We start from the raw sequence: 22,674 nt of genomic DNA on the forward strand, positions 1-22,674 counted from the left end.
TTAATTAAGAAATAAAGCAAGTTTAAAAATGACTTCAGTTTTCCTTTAATGCTCGAGCAGAGGTATTCAGATGACTGCAGGATAGCGTTGGTTCGATAGCAAAATTTTGGGTTTGGTACAGTCACTGGCATGGTAGGACGGGAATGATACTCGTTTGGTACCAATGCAGCACCATTATTATTATTATTATATGCTAAATTATTATACATACAGGACACTTTTCGATGGAATAAAAATGTGTTCTATTCCCTTTGAGCAGGTTTAATTCATTTGGTTTGATAGCATGCAATATTGTTAGCATATCGCTTATCCTATGTGTATTACAGTACGTCACTCTACCCAATGGAGAGTGAGCGTTGAATATGGTTTACAATATTGCATGGTTGTCAAGACAACATGACGTCACACGTCGGAGACGTAAAACGTCTGCGCTAGAGAGTGACTGTGACAATTTGTAAACAAAAATGGCCGCCAGGTTTGCTTCGTTAAATATGGAAGAGTTTGAGAGAATTTTGAAAGAGAAAGACGCGTTGAACGCCCGAAAGGGATGTGTCTTCGACTCGTTCAATATCATGCTAGCTGAATGGAATATATCTGATATACCATGAAAAAATCCCAATATTATTTAATCAGATCATATTAGTGTGACATACCATTAAAAGTGTGACAGTTCAGGTGGATGCCATCCAGCAGCCAGTACACTTTTTTTTTTTTTTTACTATCAATCAATCTTACCATCATAATAATAAAGACAAGATACACAGTTACACTCACCGGCCACTTTAATAGGAATTTGTTCTTGATTCTAAGATCCCTGTTCTTGGCTGCAGGAGTGGAATGTCTTTCAGTGTGTTCTGCTGTTGCATGCTGAGATGCTTTTCTGCTCACCACGGTTGTAAAGAGTCGCTATGAGTTACTATATCCTTCCTGGCAAAAAAGCTCGAATCAATCTGGCCATTTTCCTCTGACCCTCTCTTATCAACAAGGCGTTTGTTTCCACCCACAGAACTGTCGCTCACTCACTCACTCAGTGTTTTTTGTTTTCTGCACCATTTTTTCTGTGTAAACTCTAGCGTTTCTGTTGTGTGTGAAAACCCCAGGAGATCAGCAGTTTCTGAAATACTCAAACCTCAGACTCATCTGGCTCAAACCAACACCCATGATGCCACAGTGAAAGAAAGCCACACCTTTGAGATCACCATTTTTCCTGTTCTGATGTTTGAACATTGTGAACGTTAACTGACGCTCTTGATTTGTATCTGCATGATGCAGAGGTGGAGAGTAACGGAGTACATTTACTTGAGTTCTGTACTTAAGTACACTTTTTGAGTATCTGTACTTTCATCTCATTATCTCTAGCCGCTTTATCCTTCTACAGGGTCGCAGGCAAGCTGGAGCCTATCCCAGCTGACTACGGGCGAAAGGCGGGGTACACCCTGGACAAGTCACCAGGTCATCACAGGGCTGACACATAGACACAGACAACCATTCACACTCACATTCACACCTACGCTCAATTTAGAGTCACCAGTTAACCTAACCTGCATGTCTTTGGACTGTGGGGGAAACCGGAGCACCCGGAGGAAACCCACGCGGACACGGGGAGAACATGCAAACTCCGCACAGAAAGGCCCTCGCCGGCCCCGGGGCTCGAACCCAGGACCCTCCTGCCGTGAGGCGACAGCGCTAACCACTACACCACCGTGCCGCCCGTATCTGTACTTTACTTGAGGATTTTTTTTTGGAAACTTATGACTTTAACTTCACTACATTTGAAAGGCAAATATCGTACTTTTCACTCCATGACATTTCTATCAAGGTCCTTGTTACTCGTTACTATGAAGCAGCTTTGAAAGTGGATGTTTTTTTCTTTTCTTTTCTAAAATGTGCTTGGCTTTTCCGCAGGCGACACTGAGACAGATCATCAGTAATCACTCGGGTCACGTCACGTTCATAGACTGGATAAAATCAAGTTCAGTGATTCCTAAGCAGCGTTCTTTTACACGATCAGTTGATGGTGGAATGGAAGGAGGCGGTTCTTCTGGAGAACGCACGCACTCATGGCTTTACCTAGAACCCATGTTTCAGTTTTCTGAAAGGATTAAAAATTTGTTTCGTTTTAAATGTTTGCTTTGTTTGCCGAAAACGAACCACATCACAGCCTACAAAAACTCGCCGTCCAACCTGCGGAAGCATATTGACGTATATAAACGTTTTATTCCAAGAAAAAGCTTTCAACGAAGTTGTTTGTGCTTTTAGAGCTACATTGTAATAGCTATACAGTCTGGTTAGTCAAATGACTTTCTATGGATTTGCCCGTCATGTTGCCGTAGCCTTGTCCACGGCTAACGTTTACACATGGCTAGTTAACTTGGACACTCTTAGTTAGCATGTAAAAACGGAGTTATGCTAACATGAATAACGTTAACTTATCTGAAGTCGTTTCAGAAATATGTTTTAGCATAATCTTGCCAAATCAACAATGTAGAAATCTTTCTTTTCTAGTAGCGTTAGCTACCCAGTATGATTTCAAGTTTGAAAAGAGTTTGCTAGCATGTCAGGTGGAGCGTCACTGACTAGCTAGCTTAATGTTAAACCACCATGATGCACAGCACGCGTTCATTTTGTGAATTCACGTTTCTGTCTTCGGTAACGGCATCAGGTTTTGTAACCGTTGTGGCAATAATACAACAATGAGTGAACGGAAATTGTACTTTTAATACTGAAGTATTTTTAAAAGCAAGTACTTCAGTACTTACAGTGGTGCTTGAAAGTTTGTGAACCCTTTAGAATTTTCTATATTTCTGCATAAATATGGCCTAAAACATCATTGGATTTTCACACAAGCCCTAAAAGTAGATAAAGAGAACCCAGTTAAACACATGAGACAAAAATATTATACTTGGTCATTTATTTATTGAGGAAAATGATCCAATATTACATATCTGTGAGTGGCAAAAGGATGTGGACCTTTGCTTTCAGTATCTGGTGTGACCCCCTTGTGCAGCAATAACTGCAGCTAAACACTTCCGGTAACTGTTGATCAGTCCTGCACACCGGCTTGGAGGAATTTTAGCCCGTTCCTCCGTACAGAACAGCTTCAACTCTGGGATGTTGGTGGGTTTCCTCACATGAACTGCTCGCTTCAGGTCCTTCCACAACATTTCGATTGGATTAAGGTCAGGACTTTGATTTGGCCATTCTAAAACATTAACTTTATTCTTCTTTAACCATTCTTTGGTAGAACGACTTGTGTGCTTAGGGTCGTTGTGTTGCTGCATGACCCACCTTCTCTCGAGATTCAGTTCATGGACAGATGTCCTGACATTTTCCTTTAGAATTCGCTGGTATAATTCAGAATTCATTGTTCCATCAATGATGGCAAGCCGTCCTGGCCCAGATGCAGCAAAACAGGCCCAAACCATGATACTACCACCACCATGTTTCACAGATGGGATAAGGTTGAAATGTAGTGTTTTCCTTTCTCCAAACATAACGCTTCTCATTTAAACCAAAAAGTTCTATTTTGGTCTCATCCGTCCACAAAACATTTTTCTAATAGCCTTCTGGATTGTCCATGTGATCTTTAGCAAACTGCAGATGAGCAGCAATGTTCTTTTTGGAGAGCAGTGGCTTTCTCCTTGCAACCCTGCCATGCGCACCATTGTTGTTCAGTGTTCTCCTGATCGTGGACTCATGAACATTAACATTAGCCAATGTGAGAGAGGCCTTCAGTTGCTTAGAAGTTACCCTGTGGTCCTTTGTGGCCTCGCCGATGATTATACGCCTTGCTCTTGGAGTGATCTTTGTTGGTCGACCACTCCTGGGGAGGGTAACAATGGTCTTGAATTTCCTCCATTTGTACACAATCTGTCTGACTGTGGATTGGTGGAGTCCAAACTCTTTAGAGATGGTTTTGTAACCTTTTCCAGCCTGATGAGCATCAACAACGCTTTTTCTGAGGTCCTCAGAAATCTCCTTTGTTCGTGCCATGATACACTTCCACAAACATGTGTTGTGAAGATCAGACTTTGATAGATCCCTGTTCTTTAAATAAAACAGGGTGCCCACTCACACCTGATTGTCATCCCATTGATTGAAAACACCTGACTCTAATTTCACCTTCAAATTAACTGCTAATCCTAGAGTTTCACATACTTTTGCCACTCACAGATATGTAATATTGGATCATTTTCCTCAATAAATAAATGACCAAGTATAATATTTTTGTCTGATTTGTTTAACTGGGTTCTCTTTATCTACTTTTAGGACTTGTGTGAAAATCTAATGATGTTTTAGGTCATATTTATGCAGAAATATAGAAAATTCTAAAGGGTTCACAAACTTTCAAGCACCACTGTAAGTAAAAATTTAACTGGACAGCTTTCACTTGTATCGGAGTAACATTTGACCAGCGGGATCTGTACTTTGACTTTGGTACAGCAGGTGGATGTAGGGGTGTTCCTAAGAAAGTGGCCGGTGAGTGTAGATTTAGATATATGTAAAAAATAAATACCTTCATGAAACTTCAACTGAAAACGAGTCAAGTGAAATGATAGTTGTACCTTATTTTACTTTCTAAAAAAGATCTACATGTAAACAACATATGATTGTTTCTTACCATAAAATGTGATTAAAGAGTGTAAAGAAAGTGCAGTTACTCCACAAAACCTGTTATTTGACATCTGTGTAATCAGCCGTGCTTACGTAAAGCACCTGAATACGCATTTGGAACTGCCATGAAATATTTCAGGGGACCCTGATTGTGAAAATCCATCCCCATGGGGCTATGCCTCTGGGCTGCATAATTCAGGGCTGGTTATCGTTGACGTAGTTTACAGTAAATATGGAAGTACGTTAGTTATTGCACACACAGCCTTGAAGAAATTCTAAAATCACCAGAAATGATCGTAGTGTTCTGTTCCAGTGTTGGAAACTCCAATAGAAAAGTGTTTAATGTTCGAGCAGAGCTATTCAAATGAGCTCTGGGATGTTTGTGCAGATAAGAGTCGAGATGGAAAATACCAAAAAGGAAGATTTACAGATAAAGACTCTGTCAGATCTTCATGCAATTTGCATAAGAGGTCCACATTTTAACTTCAGAGCAGAAGATAACGTCACAGGATACCAAAAGAACTGGCTTTATTCATAATTTAGATGGCAAATGAGCAAATCAGTAGCTGTATTTACGTAAGTGTTTTAAACATAGTGTTAATTGAGCTTGTCTGGAAACCCCGTCCCCTTTTCCAATCTCACTTTAATGTTTTATCCTGTGTGTTTGCTGTGCTTGAAATGGCAACAAAATTTTATTGCTTTCTGTCAAAGTAAAGGCAGAGTGTTTTGAATGTGGTTCCATTATATTATATTAATATTATATTTCACAGTTATTCGCTGAAGGCGAAGTGAATATTGCTGATTATTATACATACAGGACACTTTTTCCATTGAATAAAAACATGTGTTCTATTCCCTTCAAGTGGGTTTATTGATGATATGCAATATTGTTATCATCTCACTTATCCTCCATGTATTACGCCACTCTCCTTAATGGAGAATGAGCGTGCGATATTGTTCTAATATTGCACATTGTCAAGACAACGCGACGTCACATATCGGAGCTCATGCAAAGATCCAATGACAAAACTTTTCTGCTGTGTATCGCATGCGTGCAATCATTTCTTTGTCCGCCGGGAAAGAGAGAAGACGAGGCTAATCCAGTGCTAGGTTTAAGCACGAAATAAATAAACTGAAACTAAAAACGCGCTGAACACCCGAAAGGCTACCAGAACTTCATTATATATTCTTCACGCATATTTGCAAGAGAAAAACAGACCAACGGACATCGACAAACTGGAAAAGGGACACATCGGAGATGTAAAACTTCCACGCTAGCGAGAGACTGTGACAGTTTGGAAACAAACACGGCTGCGCGGTTTGGTTCGTTATAAGCGGAAGACTTTGAGAGAATTTTGGCTGCCTGGTCGCTCCGTTGTGTGTAGCTGTCGATGTTGATTTTAAAAGTAACTAAGTAAATTACACGGGGAAATAATAATAATAATAATATTCAGCTTGACTGCACTAGCATCGTCCTGCGCTAGCATTGGCCTTCACTAACACTGCATCGGCTAGAAGGTAACTGGGCTGCTGTGCTAACAGCCCTGAGTTGTGGGTAAGCTAGCGTTGGCCTTCAAGAATGCTAATATCAAGAGTGTGTATGTCTAATAATAATAATAATATTGGCTGGCTTTTTTTTTGTGGTCTATTCCATTCAGCTACTCGTCTTCGACTCGTTCAGTATCATGCTAGCTGAATGGAATATATCTGATAGACCACTCAACACCAGCCAATATTATTTAAATTATAACTGAGACGAAGAAGTCAAGGTTATTATTCACTGATATTCACTGAGCCTGAGGCGGATAATTGTTTAGTTAGGTCCATATATATTTGGACACTGACACAAATTTTGTTTTTTTACCTGTTTACTGAAACATATTCAAGTTATAGTTATATAATGGACATGGACATAAAGTCCAGACTTTCAGCTTTCATTTGAGGGTATCCACATTAAAATAGGATGAAGGGTTTAGGAGTTTCAGCTCCTTAACATGTGCCACCCTGTTTTTAAAGGGACCAGAAGTAATTGGACAATTGACTCAAAGGCTATTTCATGGGCAGGTGTGGGCAATTCCTTCGTTATGTCATTCTCAATTAAGCAGATAAAAGGCCTGGAGTTGATTTGAGGTGTGGTGCTTGCATTTGGAAGATTTTGCTGTGAAGAAAACATGCGGTCAAAGGAGCTCTCCATGCAGGTGAAACAAGCCATCCTTAAGCTGCGACAACAGAAAAAACCCATCCAAGAAATTGCTACAATATTAGGAGTGGCAAAATCTACAGTTTGGTACATCCTGAGAAAGAAAGAAAGAAAAAGAAAGAAAGAAAGAAAGAAAGCATTGGTGAACTCATCAATGCAAAAAGACCTGGACGCCCACAGAAGACAACAGTGGTGGATGATCGCAGAATAATTTCCATGGTGAAGAGAAACCCCTTCACAACAGCCAACCAAGTGAACAACACTCTCCAGGAGGTAGGCGTATCGATATCCAAATCTACCATAAAGAGAAGACTGCATGAAAGTAAATACAGAGGGTTCACTGCACGGTGCAAGCCACTCCTAAGCCTCAAGAATAAAAAGGCTAGATTGGACTTTGCTAAAAAAACATCTAAACAAGCCAGCACAGTTCTGGAAGAACATTCTTTGGACAGATGAAACCAAGATCAACCTCTACCAGAATGATGGAAAGAAAAAAGTATGGCGAAGGCGTGGTACAGCTCATGATCCAAAGCATACCACATCATCTGTAAAACACGGCGGAGGCAGTGTGATGGCTTGGGCATGCATGGCTGCCAGTGGCACTGGGTCACTAGTGTTTATTGATGATGTGACACGGGACAGAAGCAGCCGGATGAATTCTGAGGTATTCAGAGACGTACTGTGTGCTCAAATCCAGCCAAACTGATTGGTCGGCGTTTCATAATACAGATGGACAATGACCCAAAACATAAAGCCAAAGCAACCCAGGAGTTTATTAAAGCAAAGAAGTGGAATATTCTTGAATGGCCAAGTCAGTCACCTGATCTCAACCCAATTGAGCAGCATTTCACTTGTTAAAGACTAAACTTCAGACAGAAAGGCTCACAAACAAACAGCAACTGAAAACCGCTGCAGTAAAGGCCTGGCAGAGCATTAAAAAGGAGGAAACACAGCGTCTGGTGATGTCCATGAGTTCAAGACTTCAGGCAGTCATTGCCAACAAAGGGTTTTCAACCAAGTATTAGAAATGAACATTTTATTTACAATTATTTAATTTGTCCAGTTACTTTTGAGCCCCCGAAATGAAGGGATTGTTTTTTAAAAAATGCTTTAGTTCCTCACATTTTTATGCAATCATTTTGTTCAACCCACTGAATTAAAGCTGAAAGTTTGAACTTCAACTGCATCTGAATTGTTTTGTTCAAAATCCATTGTGTTAATGTACAGAACCAAAATTAGAAAAATGCTGTCTCTGTCCAAATATTTATGGACCTAACTGTAAATACACAGGTGACTATTTAAAAAATATTTAAAAATCATATTAAAAAATCTTTTTTTTTTCAAACTTCAAAAGCAGCATGCAAATGTAATAACGGCACGGCTCAGACTTGTCACTTATCTACGCCGAGTCACATAAAATACTTTGTTTTGAAACCGATAAAATAAATCACAGTTCCACCTTACCTTTGAATCGTTTTAGACCAAACTTTGTAGCATCTTTAGTGCTTTTATTTTAGGAACAGCATTTTCTTTCATCATTTGTAATTCTTCCTCACTTACGGTGATGAAGCGATTGTCCGCCATTTTGCCGAGTCGCTCGAGGTGATTATCGAGAAATAGTCCAAATTTCTTGACCAATCAGCACGCACGTGATTTTCTATAATCACTTGCGTATTTATACTAAAGTCACATATTTGAGAAAAGTTGATGGGATTTAACAACTGCCCTTAAAGGAGATACGCAGAGCCATGGCCTCACTTTTTGTTTATAAATGCCTTGAGACCTCAAGCAGCGCTCGAAACTAACGGTGTCCCGATGTCCCGGGGACCATAAAAAATGTCATCGGGACACAAAATTATCATATCTGGGACAATCCCGGGACAATGGAAAAAAATAGATCTAGAAACGACAATTCCCCCGGGGGAAATCGTGAGAGTGATGCAGTGCGTGTAGCAGTCACAGTTGCCGGAGCTGAGCTGGACTGTATTTTTGTCTCTCTCTGCTCAGCGTGCGGGTGGGGGAGGGGCACACAAAAAGGGCAGCTTTCCGTCAGAGCGCTCCCTCCAAACAACGGGGGTTTACATGAGAACGGAAGGAGATATTCACAAAATTATTTCACATTGAGTGCCACAAGGGTCTCCTGAACACACTGATGTACTTTTTTTTTGTCTGTAGTGTAAAAATTGAGGACACTAGAGCGAGTTAAAAACGAGTGACTTTTCTGATTTAACAATCAAAGCGCAGCCACGTTTATAATGTGAGTCTATGGGGCTGCGCGCCTGCCCTCTCCTCACTTTCAGGCTTCTCATTCAAAAACTGCAAGTCCTATCGTGTAGGTAGACACATTGTGTGAATCAGGACAAGTGTGGCTACTACTTTTGAGAAAATTGTGTGTGTAGAGTGAAAATTGGGGCTGAAAGCACAGTTTAAATGAGAAAGTTTGAGCTATTTTTCCAAGCTCTCTACACTCTAACTTAACGAGCTGCACTGGTGTGTAACGCAATAGACACCCATTATAAAGCCGGAATTTCTCCAGGAACCCACATGGGGTTTGAGCTGGGTCTGAGCCAAAAGTATAGAACCTAGCAAAAAGTTGAATGCCAGATCCACAGAGGAGAAGTTTCTCTACGTTTTAAAGTTTGAATCATGTCTCTAGGTGAAAGCATGCCAGAGCAGCAGATGTTTGAAAATGTGTGTAGTTTTTCAAATAATTCCATAGAAATGAATGGGAAATTTATCTAGGTCAAAGAAAATGAAATTAAGCACTGTAAATAATGTAAATGATTTCTATGACTAAAGGTTACAATAAAAAAACTTGCATTACATTGCTTTGTTTGCACTTGTATGATATGACACTTTTATCCAAAGTGACTTTACAGTTTTTTACAGTGTTACAGTCCCTGGAGCAATGTTGGGGTCGGTGCCTTGCTCAAGGGCGTTTCATCTATTGATGGTATGGCTGATGGCTTTCAAAACATCTCTGAATGGGGCAACAGGTATATTACATAAAAATGGATAACGGTCATGGTGAAAATGATAAGTTGGCCTTATATATGCCAACAGATATTCAAGGTATAAGTAGATGAAATGAACATAAAAGGGGTCTTATTTTCAACTAAAGTGTACTGCAGATGTAGTGAGTTGAAACATTTTCTGAATGAGCTAGTTGGCCCCGTTAAATAAACGGGTATCTATTCATACAGTGAGATCGCCAAAGTTTAATAAACTGAAAATGCAATAACTGTAATTTTGAAGTAGACATGTGTCACTTGTGTTTTGTGACTTATTGTAAAAATGATATAAAGGGTTCAAAATCGCATAGTTACAAATATAATAGTAACTTCATATGATAATATTAACCACTGGTTATTTCAGAGAGGAAAAAAATGGGGACACTATTACTTCCATTCGGGACAATACAACACAGAATTCGGGACCACTGGGGGACACAAAGAAAAAAAGTTAATTTCGAGCCCTGACCTCAAGAATGGCACAGGAATAGTTTTAAGCGTTAACAATAAATCAAATACAGTAATTTTTACGATTAAAGTGATTCATATAGGTAGCGGTCTGAGTGAATGACCTTGACATCCATAACATCACCGCAGGAAGTCTATCGGTCTCATCGACATTTCCGCTAGACTAAACACAGAGCTGACTGCAACTCCGATCCTCCATTTTGAGCTAATTTATCGCCATGCCACGTAGATGTGTTGCTGGCGGGTGCAGCAACACGACAGAAGGTGGATTTACGTTGCATTCATGGCCCAAGAATGTTCAAACTGCAAAGATTTGGACGCGTTTTGCGAGAAATTCACGGGCACATTGGGCGCCTATGAAGTGGTCTCTCCTCTGCTCTGCACATTTTACTGAAGACTCGTACGAGACCTCTGATCTGTTGAGGAGCGTTGGCTATAAGCCCGTATTGAAAGAGGGTGCAGTACCAACAATTAAAGGAAAAGAAAACTACAAGAAAAGGAAAGGAAGTTCAGTTGCACCAGTTCTCCCGGAGTGTGAGCCGGGGGTTGTTGCTAAAACCGGTGACGTCCCATCCCGTCCTGGGTTTTAGTAATTACCTGAGCCGAGCAGTAATGGCGGAGTACTCCGTATGGAGAAAACAGAGAATGAGTGAACCAGCCGTCTGATTTCTCTGCTGGATGTTCTTGCCTCAGCAGCAATATCTCGCCCTTATGTGGAAGAAGCGAATTAACGGAGAACTGAACGAAGAACTGACAGTCAGATTGTTTCAAAACAATCGGCCACAAGAAGCGAGAACACAGACGGGTAAGATGCGACTCTCATTTGGATACAAAACAACAAAAGCAACAACGCTCGTCATTTACCTGCATTTAGATTAATACATATAACCTGTATTGTGTGTTTAAGTTACCAGTATAAGATTTAATTTGCTTCAGAATGTGATTCTTAGTTCATCTGATTATTTAATGAGCCTTTTACGTTTTATCAGTGAAAATGCATGCATGTTGCATAAGTTATAGCACCCATCCTGTTTTAATGAGAGTCAACCCACAATCAATGAAGTCAAATCAGTCTTAGTTGAGCGAGTCGGTAACGCTATTTCTTACTTTCACCATAAATTTTTATTTATATGACTTTGGTCTATAGCTGTAAAAGGCCTCGGCCTTAAAACCGGTTCCCGCTGTGACGTCACGCACTCGGCTGGCTGGCTCAGCGGGGCAGCTCCAATGCCAACTTTGCGGTCGATTTTAACTCTCAAAAATATATATTTTTATTCCCATTTATGCAGCATACAAGAGTCAAGGATGGAGATACTATCCACTCAGACATTTATCTAAAAATAAAGGTTCCGCATATCTGCTTTAAACATACCGGACTGTGCAAAAGTCTTCAGCACTATTTGTTTTTAGTGCAAACTTTGTCACTGGCTGCTGCGATCCTGTACATTATTGTACTCCTGTATAGCATCACAAATTGTCCATCTCTGTCTGTTCGCAGACTTTCACACCGGTTGATGTTTGTTTATAAATCTGTTCTCGGGCTAGCTCCTCCTTATCTTGAGTCTGAAACTAAATCGACACGGCCTGCGCTCTAATAACACGTTACAGATGTTAGTTCCTGGAGTGAGAACAGATTTAAGGGGGGGAAAAGGCTTTTAAATGCGCTGCTCCCTCGTCCTGGAACAATTTACAAAAGGACTTGAAACTGTCAAAGCTGATAAACCTGGGTGAATTTAAATCCATTGTGAAAGATCGAGAAAACACTTCTCTTGTACAATGCACAGTTGTTGTTGTTTTTTTTTAATTGAACTCTTTAACTTTGCGCTTTTAGCATTTTAACTGAATTTAGTTTTATCTGTAATCATTCGTAATGTTACACCAGGTGTATTTTTGTATTTTTGCCTGTTATAATTTTTATTGTAATATTGTTTATACTGCCCTCTTGGCCAGGTCACTCTTGGAAAAAAGATTTAAATCTCAATGATTTTTTTTTTTTAACCTGGTTAAATAAAGGATATGGATTGATTGATTGATTGACTGATTGATTGATTGACTGATTGATAGATTTTTATTTTGTGACTTCTACTTTATCGAGTAAGTACGAAACATTTTAGAGTTCCAAACGTTCGTTTTCCAGCACAAAATTAAACCTAGACGGCCTTTCGATTTCATAAAGTCAAAGTCAAGTCAAAGTCCTTCCCACGCCTTACAGTACCTGGTATTCCTAGGCAGTCTCCCACTCAAGTACTAACCAGGCCCAACCTGTATGGTGGCGCATCGGCCGGCGCCGATCTCCGTTTCCGTAGCCCTCGGCCTCTCGCCTATTACATAGCTAGGGTTACAGTGGGGGGGGCTAGTCCTCTGGTAACCACGAGAGTTTAACTCCCCATGCACATCTGTATTGCAGCGTGCCTTGCCAGATGGTAGTAGGTACCATTTTTATGATGGTCTTTGGTACGACCCGACCGTGAATAGAACTCACGATCTCACGATCGAGAGGCGGACACGCTACCACTAGGCCACGATTTCATAAAACCGGTGAAATTTAGTTCCATCTGAAATGTGGTCATTGTGATGTTTATTTCTGTAATATCTTAAAATATCAGGCCATTCTGTGGCTGGGAAGTTATTTAATTTGAGGGGATTAAAGCAAATAATGTGCATGAAATCGCTCGCTTCGCGCAGTCAAGCAGACAGAGGAAGTCCGTGTGTGTGCGCATGCGCAGGTTTCCCTTTGACCGTGTACTGACAGTTCCATCATTCTGTCGCTAAACGAACAGCTGATCACACCGAGGTGCTCGCTGAGCGCCGATATTTATTAGTTTGGTCCTGCGTTTCCTTTCCTTCGTATAGAACATAATGTCTTTTCTTCTCACTTTCTTTCTGTTACTGTAGTCGGTCTTTCACGTTTCATTCGCACACTCACGTCCTCTATTTTTCTCTCCTGTTTCAAATTTGTATCCCACAATTGTTTGCCTTGCGTGAACGGGGAAAGCCCATCACATGATGCATGATGTAGTATCTTGAATCGGGTCATGGTGAAGCAGGAAAAAATAGCAGAGAATTTCGGGCTACGTAGAGATAAATTCATTAATTGTTCTTTTTTTTTTTAAAAACTAATAAAATTGGAAGTTTTGTTTGACAGAACTCGACCTTCTGCACAAAATTCAGTCGTTATATTGTCACATTTTTGCTAATGAACTGCTAATTAGGTCACCTTGACGAGTTTTGGGACTTCTTATTAGAATTGTATCTCCTCTCACAGTTCTCATCCGATTTCAGTTCTGATTGATGTTTTGGGTCGAGCTTCTCTCGAGGAACAAAATTTGGTCGTTTGTTTGTTGATTTTCCTGTTGTAAACAACTTGTTTACAACTTTGTTTATTTTCAGTTAAATCGTGTCTCCTCCCTCCAGCCAGTTCTCAATGGATTTCAGTTCTGATTGTTTCATTTGAAAGAACTCGACCTTCTGGACAAAATTCAGTCATCATGTTGTCAAATTTTTGCTAACGAGTTAGTAATTAGCTCAAATTTACACTTTTTTCTTCTGACTAGAATTGTATCTCCTCTCTCATTTATCATGCGAATTCAGTTCTGATCGATGTTTTGGGTCGATCTTGCGTCGAGGAACAAAATTTAGTCCTTTGTTGAGTAATAAAATTGGAAGTCTGCGATTCGAATTCAGTAGCTTTCGGCCACTAAACAAAAATAATTGGATGGCGGGGAAAATCCTTTTTATGGCCTATACTTGAAAAATCTGAAAGGCTACGGCAGAGCAATAGGGCCAGGGTTTTATATTTTATTTGGAAACTTCTGAGAAAAAAACTCAGAATTTGAGATTAAAGTCAAAATTTTCGAGGAAAAAAAGTCAAAAGTTTCGATAAAAAGGTCGAAATTTTCGAGAAAAAAAAAAAGTCAGAACTCTGTAGAAGGCGGGCTTCCATACGGAAGTGACACTCACTCGCGGCCGGTAGACATGAATGGCTGAGACCAGAGCCATGGAATTCAGAGTTGTGACAACCGGGGTACAGGAAGTCGGTTGGTGATGTGATTCACGTAGCTTCAAATACTTCTAGGCAGCGGCTTTCTGTTTGCTAGAGACCAACACAGAACCACTACATAACAAGTTCACGACACCGCCTCTTCAAAGTCCGGATAGAAATCACAATATTGTGATTCTGTGCCAAGACTGCAAGGATCTCTTTGTTATTAAACCCAATCCCGAAATAACATTTGATTAAGTCGTCCATTTCAGCAGCACTAAACACAGTAGTAGCAGACTAAGGCCCAATCCCAATTCTAATTTCTACCCCTCCCCCTCCCCCTTCCCCTTGGCCCTTCCCCTTGAAACTGAGCTACAAGGGATAGGGCTTGAAATTCAACCCCTACGTATTGGGATAGCCCTTCAACGATCGCATACGTCATCGCGTACCTCCGTCAGCGTTTACGTTAGCAAAACGCGACCAAATGCGTCATTGGCTGCGACCAGCCGCTACAGTCAGAGCCAGAGGCAGAAATCTCTGCTGGCAGGGTGTGATTTGTTAACTAACACCACTGAATGGGATATCTTTGGCGCTTCGTGCACCACATCCGACAGAATGAGGTGTCAGAACACTCATGTAAACAATAAAAGCGAGAATAACAGAACAAAACGTACGCAGTCAAGCAACCGAAAACAATACTCGCTCCCAAAGCTTTTTAGCAGCAGCTTGGATTTCAGAAATCGCTGCTCATTCTCAGCTCGAAAGCAAATCAAGCGGCGTGTTTCCTCTGGATAACAACTTAAAACACGTAAATAATGGAGAAAATACATTTATGATAATCTTTCGCCGCGGGAACCGCCATCTTTCTGAAATCCGCATGAAATCTCGCTGAAATCCGCATGGCATTGTGGGAAATCACTCAAACCCCTTCGTTCGGAGTCAGCTCCAGGAAAATCTCCGTTTGGAGGGGTACAGAAGCCCTACCCCTTCCCCTCCCCCTCCGCGTTAACTGGGATTGGGATACCCCTACCCCTTCACGTGAACGCGCAAAATGGAGGGGAAGGGCCAAGGGGTTGGTCCAAGGGGTGAAATGGGATTCAGCCTATGTCTCCGTCAGCTCTGAATGACCTGGTACTTCCTGGTAGCCTAAATTTGTGACTTTTTTCTTGAAAATTTCGACGTTTTTTTTTTTTCTCAAAATTTTCGACTTTTTTTCCGTGAAAATTTCGACTTTTTTTTCTCAAAAATTTCGACTTTTTTCTCGAAAGTTTTGAGATTGTTTCTCGAAATTTTTTACTTTTTTCTCGAAATTTCTGACTTTAATCTCGAAAATTCTGAGTTTTTTTTTCTCAGAAATTTAAAAAAAATATGTATTTCTTAGTGGAACTATCGCTCTTCTGTAGAAAGGCAGTCTAGCTTTAAACGTTACAGAAAAACATTTGTATATCGGTAAGGGGGGGAAAAAGCCGCATACTACTGGGTTCTGGTGCAAAATGAAGAAGCGAGTGCTCTTTCACTACAGCGAAAGGTGTTGAAATGCTTCTCAGTGATGATCACGTGTGCACTTCAGAGGCGATGGGTATTAGGTAGCTATTAGAGGTTAGATTGAAAAAAACCAACAACTCTGAAGTATCACTTTAATCAGAGACGAGCACCTCTCAACCTGCTCTTTCTAACAATCTTGGGTGCTTGCCCACACACGCACACGAGAAACATCTCAAGACTCATCAACAGCACAGCTCTTTTCACTGTTCATCTTTCCGTAGTGGCACAAATGACACTTTTGTGATCTTCCCAGAAGCAAGCAGGCTTATTAAACACACATGGCCTCATTTGTCTTCCATCTTTCCTGTTGTTCTCTGAAGTCATTAAAAAATCCAGCTTTCGACTTTGCCCTTTGAAAGCCAGACGCTGCCTCAAGTCTGCGTCGATGTTTGAATGTCTTGCATTTTTTTAAGGCTGCACGAGATACACTCCCAGCCAATCAAAGTGCCACGCATGACTTTGAAGTATGAAATCCAGTTTTCTCTTTGGCTGCTGTGCATGGCTTTTATGTCGGTGTGTGTGTGTGTGTGTGTGTGTGTGTGTGTGTGTGTGTGTGTGTGTGTGTGTGTGTCTGGGCGACAGTGAGACAGAACCATCCACAGCATCTCGTGTTAAAGCCAGAGGGGGCCACCTACTGATCATCCGAGCAGCTCGAGCACTCACGTCCTCTGTATATAGAGCAAACAAACTATGAATCTACAGTTCCATGATGTTGGAAAGGTGCGTAACGGTGATATAACCTTCTCAATCATAAATTCCTTGTGAAACCTCATACTGTAGAATCAAACGACTTCCACTGACAGTATAAACAGTAGTAACGCAGTAAGTAAGATCTTCCAATCTCGAGCGCTCGATTATTTGGATGAGTCAGGCTGTAAGAGGTTTTCTCTCAAAGTAAACGGTTTGTTTTGTGTTGGCCTGTGGGTTCAAAGTCTTGCAAAAGCCGCATCGGTGGTTTTCCCACCCTTGCTTTGTGGAAAGAGAAAAAGGATGTAAACAGCAACTTACTGCACGACTCACGTCACCACACACCTGTTTGCGGTTCCGTGGCTCAGGAGAGTCATCGACTGTGTCGATGTTTTCGACATGACTGATCGACAGTTCAGACACTGCCATCACGGGTTAGGTATGTCTTTCGCCCTTAGTGAGGACCAAAAAGGATGTGCAAAAAAAAAAATTACATGTTCTCAGCTTTTTTAAAAATTAATAAATAAGACAAAGGATTTTGGGTTTTTTTTGGTCACTAATGTTATAGGTTACATAATGTACGATATATTGTAGCTTATTATTATTATTATTATTATTATTATTATTATTATTATTGGTTTACCTCTTCGTTTGTATCTTCACTGCAAAAAACTGAAAACTGAATTTGAGGAGAAAATTCCTCAACACTAATGAAATTAGATCATTTTCCTTGACAAGACATCTTGGGATAAGTTGGTTGCAATCTAGAACTAGTTTTAATAATCTCAGAGTTGGCGGCTTGTATTCTTCTAATAGGAAATGCTCGATCGTTTCAACTATATTCAAGATATTCTAACTTGTTAAAGGGGTACCAAATATAATATATACAGTTGCTGATGTGACAAAGTAACGTATTCTATCAAATGTATATACTAGAAAAGAACGAAATATCTTGGTAATTGTAAATATAATAGTCGGTACGCTAAACGGCACAAGAGTCACCATTTTTAAAAGACCGTGACGTCAGCCCTACCCACTGCACTAGGAGAGAAGCGTGTAATCATGGCGTCGGGCGCATCAAGTGAAAGCGACAGCTCTGTCGAATCATACGAAGAGATCCCGCAAGACACACTGCAAGCAGGCTACGGCTTAGAAGGGTACGAGTTTGAACCTAGGAGAGGTACTCTCGACTCCGGTGATGACGAAAGAAGAGAAGAAAGCTCGAACTCGCTTGGTGTTTTTCAGCGGAAACGAGTGAAAAGACACGTCTGGAGGATCGTTATGCTTTCCATCGGTCCTGTTATTACACCCGAAAGCAACACACTGTGGCATCGTGTAGCCGATCACTTACAATTCATCCTACTTTCCGATTCACACGCGCTATTCCCAACCTCAATGAGCCAACACAACTGGGCACATACATGCGTCATGAGTGTTACGCAGAGAAAATGAATCTGCATTCTGATTGGATAAAATTAATATCATGGCGGGCTGTTCAAACTGCAGAAACAGTTTGCTCGAGCTACTTTCAAAACACTATAACTTTCCAACCTTAGAACAAAAAACTTTTGTAAGTTTTGAATAAGGTTCGTTAATGTGTGTTTTATTGTTATATTTACTCTATATATTGCCCTCTGTTCCCCTTTAAGATATCATTTTTGCAGTGTAGAAGAATACAAGACACCAACTCTGAGATTATTAAAACGAGTTCTAGATTGTAACCAACTTATCCCAAGATGTCTTGCCAAGGAAAATGATCTGTCCGTGCAGCAAGATAACTTCACTAGTGTTGAGGAATTTTCTCCTCAAATTCAGTTTTCATTTTTATGCAGGGCGGTACAGTGGTGTAGTGGTTAGCGCTGTCGCCTCACAGCAAGAAGGTCCGGGTTCGAGCCCCGTGGCCGGCGAGGGCCTTTCTGTGCGGAGTTTGCATGTTCTCCCCGTGTCCGCGTGGGTTTCCTCCGGGTGCTCCGGTTTCCCCCACAGTCCAAAGACATGCAGGTTAGGTTAACTGGTGACTCTAAATTGAGCGTAGGTGTGAATGTGAGTGTGAATGGTTGTCTGTGTCTATGTGTCAGCCCTGTGATGACCTGGCGACTTGTCCAGGGTGTACCCCGCCTTTCGCCCGTAGTCAGCTGGGATAGGCTCCAGCTTGCCTGTGACCCTGTAGAACAGGATAAAGCGGCTAGAGATAATGAGATGAGATGAGATTTTTATGCAGTGTTCGTATTTCCATCCGTCCAAAACACCCTTTTTCTCAGCAACCGTTAATCATAGCCACTTGGTACCGAGCTTCAGCTTGGGGTTCTAGACCGTGTGTACCATTTTCAGGTCTGTCGCACATCGACTTGCTGTTTAGCGACTGAATGTGTTTATGAAACATCTAGCATGGATTTACAAAATTTTCCTAACACTTTTCTGAGCAACTCCAAATCACAACTGCTTGATGTTTGGTACCGAGCTTCAGCTTGGGGTTCTATACCGTATGTACCGTTTTCAGGTCTGTCCCACATCGACTTCCTGTTTACCGACTGAATGTATTTACGAAACATATAACAGGCCTAGACATTAAGCATTTACCACTGGTGGCCCATTGGGCCAGTGGAATTGAAAAGTTGCTGGCCCAAATGGAAAATGTGGTGGCCCGAATGCGCACGGTACCCGCATTCGGGCCACCACATTTCATACAGTTCATAATACACTATGATCATTGATTTTTGGCTAGAAAAGTAGATTTTAGGGGTATATGTTGTTGCCGAACGCAGCGAGGCTGAAAATTTTTGCAGAATATCCCCAAGCCACATCATTGTAGGAGGCAATAATCTCCTCATCTCCATACAACGTAGGGTCACATTTTCATGACCCCCCCCCCCATCAAGTAGTGTCACTTTTTCATGACCCCCCCCCATAAATTCATAGCCCCCCTCCCCCATAAATAATGATTTTTGATTTTGTGCCTGAAAACAAGACTGACAAAAGACAGTAACTCAGTCCAAATTACCAGCAATGGACTCAAAAACAGTCGAATCAAATTGAAATAAATATATAAAATGTTTTTGCTTCTGAAAATGTGCGCTGCACTGAAACAGCAATAAAGTCAATTTAAGGTTTATAGTTTAGTGCAATAGCTTTCCTCTTCCACACTCTCATCTAAAATGCGTGCACATCCTGCTGCCATGGTGTCACTAAGTGTGTCTCGATGGTCATCTGAGACTTTGGTAAACTCAGCCCTTCTCTCCTCGATCTGGTGCTCGACCTCCTCCAGCTCTTGTTCTAGTTCCTCCTGGGTCGGCTGAGGCTGGCGGCCTTCCCGGACAGTGAAACCAGGACGTCTAGAACGCTGACCAGAATTCCACCACCTGGTAACAGCAGAGTGGGCATCAAACTGGTCAAGACTAGGGCCTTCCAGGGTTAAATACAGGAGGCGATTCAGTTGGACTGTGGTCAGAGATGAACGCCAATCAGTCTTCACTCGTTTCATGCACGAAAATCCCCTCTCACAGACTGCAGTACTCACTGCCATCACTAGGCATATTTCTGCAAGTATACCCAGACCTGCAAACTTCTTCAGATCAGCTAAAAATGAAAATAAAGACAAGTCTATCAATAACGTTTGTATTAGTTAGTTGAAACTTGCTCTGTTCACAAAAACTAAAAAAAAAGGCTATTTTCTTGCAAACTTGTAATAACTTTTAAACTGGTGCATGAAATCATACCAGATGTCTACCAGGACCGGGCGTAAATACTCACTTGTCAGCGACATCAGGATATTTCCTGCAGATTGAACACCATACGGTGTTTGTCTCGGCGTCATGGTGCAGCCATGGCCATCTTTGTGTCCATGAGGGTACGAACTTTCTCTTTCTCTCATACTCTGCCTTCCTCTCCTTCACGTCTTCATCTGGCAGCTTTCTCTTTGCCCCAATCCCCTTGGCAAAGTGTTTACCTGGCCTTTGGCCAGGTTGGGGAGCGTGGAGTTTGAACATATTTGAATTTCACCGTTCTGATGGTCTCCTTGCCGCGATCGTCTTCGTCTACAAGATGCTATTTTCCCGCCAAAATGACGCTTCCGAACAGCGCTTCCAAACATCTCCGAAGATGCACGAAGACGACACACTCCTGCTGCGGAGCAGAGCGTGACGAAAACAAAGATGACGGACCTCGGTGGCGTCGTGGCTCAAGTGGATAAGGCGCCACACCGTAAATCCAGGGACCCGGGTTCGATTCTGACCCGAGGTCATTCCCCGATCCCTCCCTGTCTTTCTCCCTCTCCTGCTCATTTCCTGTCTCTACACTGTCCTATCCAATAAAGGTGAAAAAAGCCCAAAAAATATCTTTAAAAAAAAAAAAAGATGATGGACCTCGTATCGAAAAGGTGCATTTTACGAACAATTTCTTCACAATTCTGGGTAAAATATGAGTAATAAAATTTGTTAATTTGTATCGAAAACGTACTGGCCCGCCCGGGCCACTGTTTGGCCAAATTTAGTGGCCCGAACTGGCCCGAAAGACGTAAAAAAACACCGCCGGGCCATCGGGCAAGTGCTAATGTCGAGCCCTGTATAGGGTGGATTTTGACGCTATTTCAAGAAGCAGAATGCTATTTCAAAATGACAGTTTACCAGGATGCTGTTTGAAATCCCTGGGGAGAGACGCTGCTCTTTACTTACTTGTTTAATAATAATAATAATTTAAATTTATATAGCGCCTTTCAAGAAACCCAAGGACGCTTTACAATAATAGACAAAGAAAAAAATAAATAAATAAATGAATAAAAAATAAAAAGTCCACCAAGTAGGGGTCAAGATGTAATTCCAGTGGTGTAGCAGCCACAGTCCCACCAAAAGGCGCATGAAAACGAGTCCCACATCTCCAGCACAGCCGCCGTGACGCTGTCAACAACATCGCTCGAACACCACGCCGTGGATCCACAAAGCGAGCAGAGAAGCTCCGCCACGCAGGGCGCTGGTGTGTCCCAAACCGCCTGCACAGCCGCCGCAACGCCACTGAGCAACATCGCTCAGAACATCACGCCAAGCGTTAAAGCGCAGAGCGCTGGACAACTACGATGTAAAATGAGCAACGAGCTCACTGCAGTCCACAGCTGGGAGTGCAGGCATCACCCACGGCGAACCAAGGCCTGGAGGGAACCGACGCCCAAAACTGGGTCCGGAGCTACACCACCACCGGCGGACAAAAACACTCAAACATCAAACCACACAAACACACAGTAAAAAAAAATAAATAAAATGAAAATTGAAAAAGAAATAAAATAAAATTTAAAAAAAGCTCTGGTGAGAAGCGGCAGCCAGAATGCGCACGACGTCCTCTCCACCGGAAACGGAAACACAATGAAAAAAATCGTTTTTAAGGGTTCATTATTTGTTGAAGTCAACATTCACAATAAGTGTCGCTTGCGTTCTGATATAAGCGAGAGCGGCGGGATACGTGAGTGAACAGTAGCTCACAGTTGATCTTGTTAACACTATGTTATTGGAAGGTTCTGAGAAAATTGAAATGTGTGTGTGGGTTTTTTGTTTGTTTGTTTTTTGTTTAATCTTTGTTTATGATTTATGTTTTTAGTCCTGGGTATGACTTTAAACTGCAACTGGTGGAGAGTTTCAGGTCCGAGAGGACTTGAGTATTGGGGAAAGTGGAGTTACCCCTTAATCACCATTGCTCCCAGGTCCGCTCTGATCCGGAGTGGTTGCACCTGCCTGGGTTCCAGCTATGGGTTAAATAGTATATCACCAATAAGGTGCTGGCAGCAGGGTGCTTTTCGATGCAGTGTGGCAGAAGAACCCAACAGGGTCAATGGCGCACCACCAGATGGCATGTGGAAGAGCCACTCAAATGGCCAATGGATGGCATCACTCACTCAGGAAGTCAGTTGTCACTGCAGGGCAACTTCCATACCCGTCAGGTCTGTGGCACTTTTGAGATCGCTTATAATGAATCGGAAAATTCCGGGATGTCTGATGTTTTCTTTCGATATTTTTATTGGACGGTTTGAACACGTGATCTTGGCATAGCCAACAGATTAGTTTGTTTACATCATACCACACGGACATATTACTTTGACAGAATCAACACAAACATTGGAAAAAAGAGCGCTTGTTTAACACAAATATCAATCAGTAGACCCCTTTCACATGACGTCACCGCGC

At 41.6% G+C, this 22,674-nt stretch overlaps 1 protein-coding gene across 4 annotated transcripts in view; it reads left to right on the top strand.

Annotated features, from left to right (window-relative positions):
- rbks (ribokinase) overlaps positions 1-22,674 on the top strand; it is a 172,656-nt gene that overhangs the window by 26,493 nt on the left and 123,489 nt on the right. Inside the window, exon 1 of one of the 4 annotated variants that reach the window (XM_060933175.1) lies at positions 16,427-16,540. The exons of the other annotated variants lie outside the window; for them this stretch is intronic. Coding sequence (XP_060789158.1) covers positions 16,527-16,540 — 14 coding nt within the window. The 5' untranslated portion in view covers positions 16,427-16,526. Of the gene's footprint in view, positions 1-16,426; positions 16,541-22,674 lie in introns of those variants that run through there. 4 annotated transcript variants of the gene reach the window in all.

The sequence above is a fragment of the Neoarius graeffei genome, chromosome 11 (assembly GCF_027579695.1).
Source record: "Neoarius graeffei isolate fNeoGra1 chromosome 11, fNeoGra1.pri, whole genome shotgun sequence".
Classification (NCBI taxonomy): Eukaryota; Metazoa; Chordata; class Actinopteri; order Siluriformes; family Ariidae; genus Neoarius; species Neoarius graeffei.